Source organism: Tachyglossus aculeatus, chromosome 25 (genome assembly GCF_015852505.1).
Source record: "Tachyglossus aculeatus isolate mTacAcu1 chromosome 25, mTacAcu1.pri, whole genome shotgun sequence".
Lineage (NCBI taxonomy): Eukaryota > Metazoa > Chordata > Mammalia > Monotremata > Tachyglossidae > Tachyglossus > Tachyglossus aculeatus.
Window position 1 is genome coordinate 26,798,133 of NC_052090.1, and position 11,931 is coordinate 26,810,063.

At 56.5% G+C, this 11,931-nt stretch overlaps 1 protein-coding gene across 1 annotated transcript in view; it reads left to right on the forward strand.

The window, feature by feature from the left end:
- The window catches only part of ZC2HC1A (zinc finger C2HC-type containing 1A), a 33,494-nt gene extending 21,814 nt beyond the window's left edge, over nucleotides 1-11,680 (forward strand). Inside the window, exons 6-9 of the mRNA XM_038766713.1 lie at nucleotides 163-262; nucleotides 1,465-1,573; nucleotides 6,803-6,913; nucleotides 10,201-11,680. Of these exons, the coding sequence (XP_038622641.1) occupies nucleotides 163-262; nucleotides 1,465-1,573; nucleotides 6,803-6,913; nucleotides 10,201-10,351 (471 nt within the window). The 3' untranslated portion in view covers nucleotides 10,352-11,680. The remainder of the gene's footprint in view (nucleotides 1-162; nucleotides 263-1,464; nucleotides 1,574-6,802; nucleotides 6,914-10,200) is intronic.
- The last annotated feature ends 251 nt before the right edge of the window (nucleotides 11,681-11,931 follow it).

Consider the following 11,931-nt stretch of genomic DNA (forward strand, 5'->3'; position numbering starts at 1 on the left):
TAAGCTCCAGAGAGAGTCAGATAACAGATACATTCCCTGCCTACCACGAGCTTACAGTCTAGAGGGGGAGACAGACATTAAGATAAATAAATAAGGAGGGCTTTCGGTTGTCCGAGGGACGGGGGATAATCCCGCAAATGGATTTTCCTTTCACTTTTCCAGTACAAGCCTCCCGCTCTTCGAAAACCCAGCACCCCAACGACGCTTCCCTCGGCCTCTTCTCGCTTACCGCAGCCGAGTAGCGCCAGCAAGGCCGGCCTAGGTGTGAATGTCATCTCTCCTCCTCCTTCTCCATCCAGCGGGTGACCAGGGCAGGAGACGAGGCTCCCGAGAGAGGGCCCGGGATCAAAGGAAGAAAGATGGGAGCAGAGTAATTTCCCAAAGGAAAAGCAGAGATTTTATCAATAGACATACACCCGAGGGGGAATCCGGCTACAGATTGGGAGGAAGGGAAAGCTCAAGAAGGGAGAACTGCAGGGGCTCAGGGCTTCTGGGCACCGTCTCCGCCTGGAGTCGGTCGGGAAGAACCACCCTTGTTTGTCATCGGAGAGTTCCCGCATCGCTGGAGATGATTCCCGTTTCCAGGCGGCGGCAGCAGACTGCTATTTGCAGCCGTGGTGGGTTGGGAGAGCGTGCCCGGGTGTGGAGCCAGACTGGGCCGGCCTAGCGGAGAGGGTGCCTGAGGATCTTGGCGTGGCTTCTCAGAAGATTGTCGGGAGGGAGGCACGAGTAGGGGACAGCTTCAGCTCTGGGGGCCTCCCTGACGGGAGCCGGGACGGGGAGCTCTTGGACGCCGAGCTCCGGAGCTTTAATGGGAGAGGCCCTTGGCAGGAGTCATAGGCTCCGGGTTCCCTCCCTGAGGCGATGAAGCAGCAGTTGCCTCGGTAGCAGATGAGGTAGCCCAGCTACAGTAGCAGCAGCTGAGCACCCCAGGCTGTACCTCTCACTTGATAAACACGGACCGTGCACCAGACCTACCCGTAGACAGGAGCGGAGAGAAATTGAAAATGAAAGCGGCTCATGCCCCCAACAGGTGCTCTTCACTTGCCCAAACCCACGAGCCGGGCCGAACGACAGAGGAACCGAGATGCTCTGTGGCTCCTGCTGCTCTCGCCGACCCCCCACGCTGTACAGCCCTTCTGCAGGGCCCTAGCCCTGTTGGCCACCTGTGGGACACCCCCGGGGTGGAAAGGGCTAATCCACCGACACTCTACCATTGGTAGAGGCGGGGCTGTGGAGTGGTCCATGTTGGGACATTGCAGGAGGGTCACAGGGGTTTTATGGTCCATGCCAGGACACCGCAGGGAGAGTCGGGGATGGAGAGGGGGCGGTCAGGTGGGGAGACCGACCCACAGTTCCTCCCAACGTTTCGGCACCCCTGACGGGGACAGGGTCCCGGCCGGCCGGGTGTGAGGCTGGACCAGGGATGACACCTCTCACATTCGCCCGTTCTTCTGTTGGCAGGTGGGCCTGCAAGCAAGGTACCCTCTCCCGGGGCTCCGTGGGGAACCAAAGTTCAAACCTTATCTCCTTCTCACAAAGGTGCCGTGGGAGCTGCAGCCCCTCAGGCCGGGTAAGTTCTCTGGAAATCGATGTGGTTTTTTTAGTCTTGATAAGGTTTTGTTTTGAAAGGGTCCTTTGTCTTGACAAAACTGATTTGGTGAATAAGTGACTGTGGCGTTCCACTCTGAGATCCGCTCGGTTGTCTTTGCCCCCACAATACTTGGTTGCGTGTTGTCTTTGGACAAGAATCCAGTAGAGTCTCGGGGAGGCGGTGTCTCTCTTTGGGACCCTGGTGGAGAGGCTGGCTGGATTCCCATCCTGTGGTTCAGGCCAAAGGAACGGCCCATGGGGCTCGGGTGATTCTGTCAATTTTTTTTTTTTAATGGCATTTGTTAAGGGCTTACTATGTGCAAAGCACTGTTCTAAGCGCTGGGGGGATACAAGGTGATCAGGTTGTCTCATGTGGGGCTCACAGTCTTAATCCCCGTTTCACAGATGAGGGAACTGAGGCTCAGAGAAGTGAAGTGACTTGCCCAAGGTCACACAGCAGACGTGGTGGAGCCGGGATTCGAACCCATTCCTCTGACTCCAAAGCCCGGCCTCTTTCCACTGAGCCACGCTGCTTCTCTAATTTTGCCTGAGTGGTAGGGACAGGAATTTGAAACAGCTGAGGTTTGGACCCCGCCGGAACAGTGATTCTCCCCAGCATCACCGCCCCTGCCCCCCCCACCCACCAGGCCTGCTGCCAACTTGTCTCCTCTTCTCTCCTCCCACCCTCGAGGATTCCCTAACCTGCTTTGTCCCTGATTGAATCTTCCTCCCGGGAGGGGACCTAGACATCCTGGAGGAGGTTTGCTCTGTGAAATTTATAAAAATAATAATACTGTTACATCACTTAACTATGTGCCCAAAACCATACCAAGTGCTGGAATAGATACTGTACTAAGCTCTGGGATGGATATGAGATAATCAGGTCAGACATAGTCCCTATCCCACAAAGGGCTCCCAGCCTGAGGGAGAGAGAGAACTGGTATTGAATCTCCATTTTACAGATGAGGAAACTGAGGCCCAAAGAAGTGAAGTGATTTGCCCAAGGTCACACACAACAGGCAAGCGGTAGAGCTGGGACCAGGTCCTCTAACTTCCAGGCCCGTGCTCGTTGTATTGGGCCATGCTGCTTCCCTGTGGCCACACAGTAAGCAGACAGAGAGCACTCCGTACTCGCCATCTGTCTAAGAACACCATTTTGTTTTTCAGGGTTAGAAAGGCCACCCAGGAGAATGGAGGCCGGTGTGATCTCAGTAAAGCAGCTGACCACACACACACACACACACCGCTCGCCCCAATGTGGGGATTGGGCAGGCCACCAAGACACTGTTTCTCTGATGTTGATGAAAGGGATCAGAGTGGACCCTGTTGGCCTTCTGCCTTCCTCCAGGGCCGGGTGTATCCTGTGGCCCAAAGTCCCGACCGCCCCAGGCCCACCCCCCTTCAAGCTGTTTTCCTCTCCGCCGGGCTGAACCCTGGGGCTGAGGAAAAGCCACCGCCCCAGCCCAGCCCGCTCCCCAAAACTGAGCAAGGCATGAGGCCACAGGCACAGACACCAGCGGCCAACCTCAGACCCGAATTCTAGCCCCCGTGTTCCGTCGGCCGAGTCTGGCAAATTTTCGGGTCTCCTTTGGCTTACCCGGCCGGGTCTTAGCGGTAGTTCTGATGTTCACCGTGCACAACCCGACAAAAAAGACCCATATTCTATCTCCCCCAATCTTAAATCTGGGCCCACACCTTTGACAGAGATCCTGAGAAAGCAGAGGCCATGATATTCTCATCCTCCAGTTCCCACCGGTGCATGAGGACTCATTCCCCCAAGGCTTCATATTGTCTGGAATTGGGAAGAAGTTTAAATTGAAACCACAGTTGGCTTAGATTTGACTGAATTTCCTACCCTTGCTCACCCCTACCTCAAAACTTGGGTTTCCTCCCTAAACTTTCTGGAATTATTTCATACCAGTATCTGTGCAAGGGAACTGTTTTGTAGGCTCATTAGGGAAATCTGCATTTGAAAAAGTGGCATCCAAAACCCATTTCCAAATTGGAAATAGGAAACAAAGCAAAGAAATAAGATCTACAGTTTGTTTTGAGGGGGGGGGGGTTTCCCCTTACTCCCAAGCGTCCCAGATGACTTGCCACCGTTTGACTTCTGTTTTAGGCAACAGCTCTCTCAGGTATCCGTTAGGCAATTTGAAGAGAAGAATCATCAGTTAGATTAGTTGGGTTTCCAACTGGGTGAGCGTTTGTCCGGTTTAATCCCACAAGAAAAAAAGATGAAAGAGTGAAAAACTCCAGTCCCCCACACAGAGCAGCTTGGAGGGGAGGGTCCCCCTGAGAATTTGCTGGGGGGGAAAGCCTAACATTTTGGACCCAGGGGAGCAGCTGAATTTTTTCCATATCGAAACTTGAAAATGCCCTCTCCAGATTGTGAACGATGGAGTCCATTTTCAGTAGCTTTGAGGCTTTCTAGCAATTCTTTGAGTTGAAAACCCAACTGTGATTTTTCTGCCTGAGAGAGACGAGTGGGAAGTTGAAGCAGATAAGGTATGGAGTCTCACTTATCGGTCCGTTGAGCTAGTGCCCTGTCCGAGGAACCGAAATAGTGTTGGTGGGCAAGGATGGGCAGAAGGGATTGGCCAAGGGAAGCAGAGAACAAGTATGGATCTTGGGAACTGGGTGGAAGACGGGAGCTCAAAAAGACAAAGCTTCAGAAGGGAGTGACTTCACTCCTAGAGGGTGTCAGGAAATGCCTTGTTAGGGAAATGTGGGTCGGTCAGCAAAAGCCCCAGGTGACCAGTCGTAAGCCCCGATGGCTAGCGGACAGTTAGTTGTGCCTTTTGGAATTATGAGCCGGGGTCAGAGGGCTTGGGTGAATTCTTGGACACAAGATGGGCAGCAGACAGTTGTGCCTTTTGGAATTATGAGCTGGGGTCAGAGGGCTTGGGTGAATTCTTGGACACAAGGTGGCCAGCAGACAGTTAGTTGTGCCTGCCGGAATTATGAGTTGGGGTCAGAGGGCGTGGGTGAATTCTTGGACACGAGGCCCAGAGGAGTGGTTTACCAGAGGAGAAGAATGGGGACGGTGAGGACAGATCCGAGGGCATTGCTGGAGTCTTTGGCCAGGGTCCAGAAGGGCAGCCGCCGCCCTCCTCCTCCGAGCAGAGCTCCGGGGCGACGACCCGGGTTGGGTACTCATGCCCACTGGCAGGAGCATCTGGAGCAGCGGCATTTATCGAGCTCCCCATGAGGGCAGGTTGGAGAGGCCAGAATGACAGGGCAACCCGTTCCCAGCCCCCACACCACCCTTCCCTGCCGTGGTGGCAACGGCGGCTTTGGCCCTGCCCGCCAACAGCCTTGTTGAGTGGGTGGGTGGGATTGTAAACTTGGGCCTTTTCCGTGGAAGTGTCTGGTCTTCTCTTGTGCTGAGCAGGAGCCATGTTTTGGTTTGACTGTTCCTGTGTCCAAGTGAAGCACCACGCTTGGTTCTCCCAGGGAATGACTTTTCCCCGTGTGTTTCTAAAAGGTCATTGTGAGAGGTGGGGTGCGTTCGCCCGTCCCCTCGCAACGCAGAGTCAGTTACACACTTGGTGTCGGGCCCGGTCTGCGGCACCGGGCACGGCGACCTCCATGGGCATGACGGACAAGCCTCGTGCATTCCTCTTCACCTCTTCCTCCAGCCTCCAGTCTCTTCCTTCTTTTTCCCTAATGGGCTAGAGACCCAGAAGAGTAACCGGCTGGCTGGAAAGGAGGTCTCTGATTCCCAGGCCTGGTCTGAGCCATCCTAGGCGTGCCCCAGAGGAGAGACTCAAGACTGTGAATTCATTGTGAATAGGGATTGTCTGTCTTCATTGCTGTTTTGTACTTTCCCAAGAGCTTAGTACAGTGCTCTGCACACAGTAAGCACTCAATAAATATGATTGATTGATTGATTGAGAGAGGGCAAAAGGTGCCACCCACAAAAAGTCAGTGGCCAAGGAGGAGCAGGTGGTGGCCTGGAGACATCCGTTTTCATTCCAAGTCAGTCCACTACTTCTCCAGGGGCTCTCATCCCTCCCCTCCCCTCCAACCCTCCCCCCCACACACACACATACACACCCCCACCTTCCCACTCCCAGGGGAGCGGCATTCCCCAGTTCTTCTCAGTGGCTTCTGCCCAAAGATCCGGCGGGCAAATTCTGGCTCAGGTTCAAGTAGAACTTCCTTGCTCCCGGGAATGTTTACATGGGCCCGAACTATTCCAGCCCAGTTGGCCTGTCATCCCAACTGTGTGCCGGGGGAGGGGAGCTGCTGGGGGGAGGCCTTCCTTTCATTTAATCATATTTACGGAGCACTTACTGTGTGTAAGTGGGTCACGGTGATCCAGCCGACACTGTCTACAGCGAGGCTCGGGGCTACTGGCCTTCCGGGCTTCCCGGTCGCAAATCAGACACGACCCTGTTGGGAGAGAGAGCCCACCACCGACCACCCTGCTGGGACTGACCGGGGCTGGGGGTGGGCCCAGCTAGGCGTGGCTCTTGGCCGCCCCCCGCCCTGACCTCGACCCCCAGAGTGGGGTTGAGCAGAGTCTCCTGTCTCCCCAGGGCCAGGTCAGTGCTCAGAAATCCAACTACAATTGCAGATCATTTATGCTTTTGAGAGAAATCGAAAGCTGGATTTCGTAAGCGAATGGAAGGCCCTTCAAGAACTCTGGGCAGTTTGAGGGGAGAGAGAGAGAGAGAGTTTTCATTTGTTTCTGGAATAATAATAATCATTCATTTATTCATTCAATCATATAATTGTAGTGCTTACTATGTGCCAAGCACTATACTAATCGCTGGAGTGGATACAAGCACGTCGGGTTGGACACAGTCCCTGTCCCATGTGGGGCTCACAGTTTCAATCCCCATTTTACCGCTGAAGTAACTGAGGCCCAGAGAAGTGAAGTGACTTACCCAAGGTCACACAGCAGACAAGTGGTGAAGGCTGGATTAGAACCCACGACCTTCTGACTCCCAGGACCGCGCTGTATCCACTACGTCGTAGCTGGTGTCACTGGCTCCCAAAGTGGGGCGAACGGGAGCAAGCTTTGTCGTTGCCTGGGGTTCTTATCTCATTGGAGAAGGTTTCAAGGTCTCTCGCTTGTACAACAAAGTGGAGAGCAAAGCCGAGAATGTTCTGGGAGTTCTGCTCCTGACAGCAGTTCCCAAAAAAGAAGTTGTCCCGCCGACAAACGTGTGACACTTCCTCCCACGTGTCTCCCCTTTTGTAGAGGTACCCCGAAAGCTCGAGCGCCGCCCCCGCCCAGCCTGGTGAGAAGCCCCATCCCGGCCGCGCTGGCCAGCAAAAGGAAAACCTACGGAGTCGAAGGTTCCACGAGCAGGTGGGTAATAATAATAATAATTATGGTCCTTTTTTTATATTTTATGATGGCATTTATTAAGCGCTTACTATGTGCAAAGCACTGTTCTAAGCGCTGGGGAGTTTACAGGGTGATCAGGTTGTCCCACTGGGGGTTCACAGTCTTAATCCCCATTTTACAGATGAGGGAACTGAGGCCCAGAGAAGGTGAAGTGACTTGCCCAAAGTCACACAGCTGACAAGTGGCAGAGCTGGGATTTGAACCGATGACCTCTGACTCCAAAGCCCGGGCTCTTTCCACTGAGCCACGCTGCTTCCCCTATTTGTTCTGCGCTTTCCATGTGCCAAGCACTGTTCTGAGTGCCAAGGTAGATACAAATTAATCAGGTTGGACGCAGTCCCCGTCCCACTAGGGGCTCATGCTCTTAATCCCCATTTTTCAGATGAGGTAACTGAGGCTGAGAGACATGAAGTCAGTAGCCCAAAGTCACCCAGCAGACGTGGTGGAGGCAGGATTAGAACCCAGGTCCTTTGGACTCCCATACCTATGCTCTATCCACTAAGCCACCCTCTCTCTGAGGGGCTGGGGAGGCACTCGACGGGATGACGGTGTACCCACTGACCCGGCGGCAGGAGCTGAAGGTTGAGCCCGGCCCGCCTCGGGGTCCGCATGGACCGCTACTCCATTTTTTGGCCCGCACGCTAGAAGCTGGTAGGCCCGTGTTAGCGTTTGTTTCTAATCGCGAGTGACTGAGGCACATCCACACATGGCAGACAGCAGTTCCCCGGGGGGACGCCCGGGTGTTTGTGTGTGTTTTGGAGACGGCCCGACGGCAGGGCTGAACTGAGCACTTGAAAGGCTCTGAGTCACCGGTTGGCCGCCGCGGAGCCGAAATTTCTGGGATCTCGGGTCGGGGATGGCCCGGGATTGGCGGATGGGCGCTTGGCCCGGCGCCTTGCCGGCTGATTCAGCAGCCAGCCTCGCCTCTCTGGTGTTTGGGGCCGGGAGCCGCCGGAGCTGAGACGGGCCCCGAGCTCCCTGCGGGGCCGGCTCCGTCCGGCCTGCCTGTGGCCAGCGGGCTGTGATCCCGCTCCCTGCGGCTAGCATCCCTGGAGGTGGCCGCGGAAGCGGCCACAGCCACAGCCCGCCTTCACTCCTCTCTCCAACCTGAGTGAGCCGCAGCTCTTCCCTCCCCTCCCGCCTCTGGAACATTGTTATAAAGGGTATTGTCCCAGGCACGTCCCACCCCGCCCCGCCCCATCCCACTCTCGTCCCACCCTGCCCCAGCCATGCTCCTGCCAGGCCCTCGCGGGGGCACGTACAGGGCCGGCGTTGAGGCGGGAAGCGGGAACGTGACCCTTCTGCTCCTTCGGGCAGGGGATGGGGGAGGTGAGCAGCCCGGGGTCCTTAGGCTTCTGGCCAGGCTGGGTGGCGGGCAGGCAGGCTCGTGGGGTGCCAGGGGACCCCGCGGGTACAGTCTGGGCAAGCGACCCACAGGGCCCGGCTCGGCCTTCAGCTCCCACAGCCGGGTCAGCGGGTACACCCGCAGACCCTAACTAAGCCACAGTTAGGGTGGGAATTTAGCGGCTTAGACTCTTGTGATTTTAGGGCTTATACATTTTTTAAAAATTTGATTCTCGTCCAATAGTTAAGACCAGTGTGTACTTAAAAATGAATCATATTTGTACAAGATATAACCCAGTAGACACAGAATTTTAAGTGTGACTCTGTCTGGTCCGGATCTCCAGAGAGGTCCCTTTCTAGCTGTGTATAAATGCTTAGCCGTTTCTTTAAATAGGAGTGGAGGGGCTCCATCTCCCCCAGACCCTGCTGGGCTGAGTGGACTCTCCTTTCCTCCTCCCAGAAATGGAAGTTTGCCTCCCTGCCTGCCTTCCTGCCTCCCTCCTGGAGATTGGAGGCTGGCTGCCAGTCTGACCGGCTGTCTGACGAACTTTGGGAGATCAAAAGGGGGTGAGGGCAGAAGGCAGTGAGCCGGGTGTCCTAGCAGCTGTTGCTGGCTAAGATATCCCTTCCCGATCACAAGAAGTGGGAAGGAGAGTGGGTGGGTGGGTGGGCCGGTGGGCTACCGCCTCCCACGTTTTGTCAGATCTCGGCCTGGACGCTTGCTTTCCCCATTAGAGTCTCTTAGGGCAGCTTTGAGAGATTGAAGACCTCGGGGCAAGTCCTGCGCGACCCCTAAAATAGTAATAATAATAATTGTGGCATTCGCTAAGCGCTTACTATGTGCCGGCACTGTACTAAGCGCTGGGGTGGATATAAGCAAATGGGGTTGGACACAGTCCCTGTCCCACGTGGGGCTCACAGTCTTAATCCCCATTTTGCAGGTGAGGGGACTGAGGCCCAGAGAAGTGAAATGACTTGCCCAAGGCCACACAGCAGACAAGTGGCGGAGCTGGAATTAGAATTCATGACCTGCTGACTTGCAGGTCTGTGCTCTTTCCACTACGCCAAGCTGTTTCCCTAAAACTGTCAGAGAGCTGGAAGTGGGATGTCTCCCTCCCCCCACAGTCAACTTTCTCTCCTCAGTGGCGTGCCGCTGGGTTCGGTGGTTCTTTTCTGATTTGTTATGGTATTTGTTAAGCGCTTACTGTGTGCCAGGCAGTGTACTAAAGCTAATCGGGTTGGACACAGTCCCCGTCCCACACAGGGCTCCCAGTCTTATTCCCCATTTTGCAAATGAGGAAACTGAGGCACCGAGAAGTGAAGTGACTTGCCCAGGGTCACCCAACGGACAAGTGGCGGAGCTGGGATTAGAACCCAGTTCCTCTGACTTCAAGCCCGTCCACGCTGCCTCCCATTCACCCGGGGCTGCTTTTGGTGCTGTTACATGCCAAATGGCCCCGGGCCGGGCACTGGGGGCCGGATGGTGGATGGCGGAGGCTCCAAACAGTGAGCAGAGCAGAACAGGACGGGGAAACGGCTGGCCCTGTCCGGCCCCGGGCGACCGCCCCGGTTCCAGCAGAGGGGTTACGGGACTGCAGGTATTTCAGGGAAAGGCACTATTTTGTTTCGATGTGCTGTTTGAACCGTGATTGGAACCACAACACTTATTTTGCAGGCGGTAGGAAACGTGATAAGAAGCCCTCAGGCCCGGGTATGGGAGGGAAGGAGGAGTCGGAATGGATAGGTCCCAAGACGCTTCCGGTTTCTGCATTGGTGTCCCAACCCGTGCGCTGGCCAAGGGGCTCCGGTCCCCCTTGCCCCGCAGCCGGGGCAGGGGTCTGTGGGACGGGGCGGGTCCCGTCCACGGGTGTGTCTCTAACGTTACTTGTCCGGCCCCAACACAGAGCAGGCGGCGACCGCTCCTCAGCGGCCAACGGCTGCGACGGCGGCTCCCCGGGACCCTTCCCCAAGTTCTGCCACGAGTGTGGGACCCGCCATCCCGTGGACTGGGCCAAGTTCTGCTGCGAGTGTGGCGTTCGGAGGATGGTCCTGTGACCCCCGACCGGATCGACGGCGCGGCCGGCCGACCCCGCGGGAAGCTCCTCCGCCTGCTGTAGCCGTCCGCATCCCAGGACCCCCGGCCTGGAGGAGTGACTTGAAGGGGCAGCCCTCTGCTCGGTTATCTAATTTATATGCGTGAGTGTATGAATGTGTGTGCGCACGTGCGCGTGAAACAGCAAAGATCCCGGAGAAGCGCCCTGAGAGTTTCCCGTGGACCCACGCCAGCTTAGAACAGGTGATGGTTTGCTTTTCCCCCCAGCTCTGAACCCGGCGGGAGGAAGGGCGGCCGCACCCCAGGGCCACTCTCCGGAGCCGTGGCCCCGGCCCTCTTCCCCGAGGCTTCCCTAGGGCCCTCCTGGAGAGGGACTCTTTCTAGATCCACCCTAGGCCCCCCGGGAAGGCCACTTGGAAACGTGGGTCTGGGTCATTCCCAGGGGAACCCGCTCCCTGCTGCTCTGGGCCGGGGAGCGGGGGAGAAGGGGCAGGAGCCCACGCAGAGAGAGTGGTGGTTTTTTCTCCTAGATGGTCCCAAGGCTTCCTCCCCAAGGTGGGTCTCTGTCACCGTCGCCCAGCCCCTCTCCCCTCCTCCTGGCAGGCACTGCTGCACGAGTCATTCTGCTGCACGTCTTCTCTAACGGGCCGAGCTGTTTTCCCTCCACCACCTCCATTGGGCTCGGCCTTTACGGCCAGGGTTCGCCGCTGACCGGTCAGTAAGGGAGGAGCGGTTCCGTGCGGGCGAGGCGGACCAGTTAGAACTGGTCGTGCTTCCAGTGTGACTAGTCTTTCCAGTCAGCTCCGCTCTGCTCCACATCCAGTGCCCGCTCAGTCGCCGAGCCCGGTGGGTCCCGGCTCCTGGCTCTCGCCGGAGACGGGAGGGAGAGGCGGCAAGGTGCGGGCACCCTGGGCAGTCTAGAGGGGCCGGGAGGCAGCTGGCGGTTGGTCGTCTCCATAGAAACCTGGGTTCAGAAAGCCGAAGGGGGGTGGGGGCAAGGTATTTATGAATTAGGCAACAGGCTATGTACACAAAGCCAGTTTTAAGACTTTCATAATTAACTTCTTCTACGACTGCTCTCTTTGATTTGTTGTGCAATACTGTTCCTAAGAAACTGTCTTGAGGCCAGGTCTCCTCGCTTCAGCTTGTGTGTGAGCGACCGTGTCGCAATGTGGAAAATGAGTTCCAGCTTGGGCCGCAAGTGTAAAATCCCCACTGTGGCCCACTCTGACAGTAGGCACTAGCTCCACGAACCACATGCCCCTCGACCTCGTCACAACTCGAGCCCCTGTGCATCTCCCCGTCCTCTCCCAATAAAGGAACGGAACACTACCGGCCGTCCCGGTGCTGTGCGGTGATTCGTCGTCTGAGGCCCCGGAGGTCAGCCCGAGGAGGAGGAGGAGGTGCGGCGGGTGGGTGTGGGAAAGCGCTTGGGAACCATCACCTTCTTGAAGGGTTTGGAAAACTAGGCCAGGCGGCCTTGGGATGGTAGGGGCAGAGTCGGCCCACCCAGCGACTCCACCTCGAGTGGAAAGAGCCAAGGTTGAGGAAGAGGGACACGACATTGGCTGAGAAAAACCTC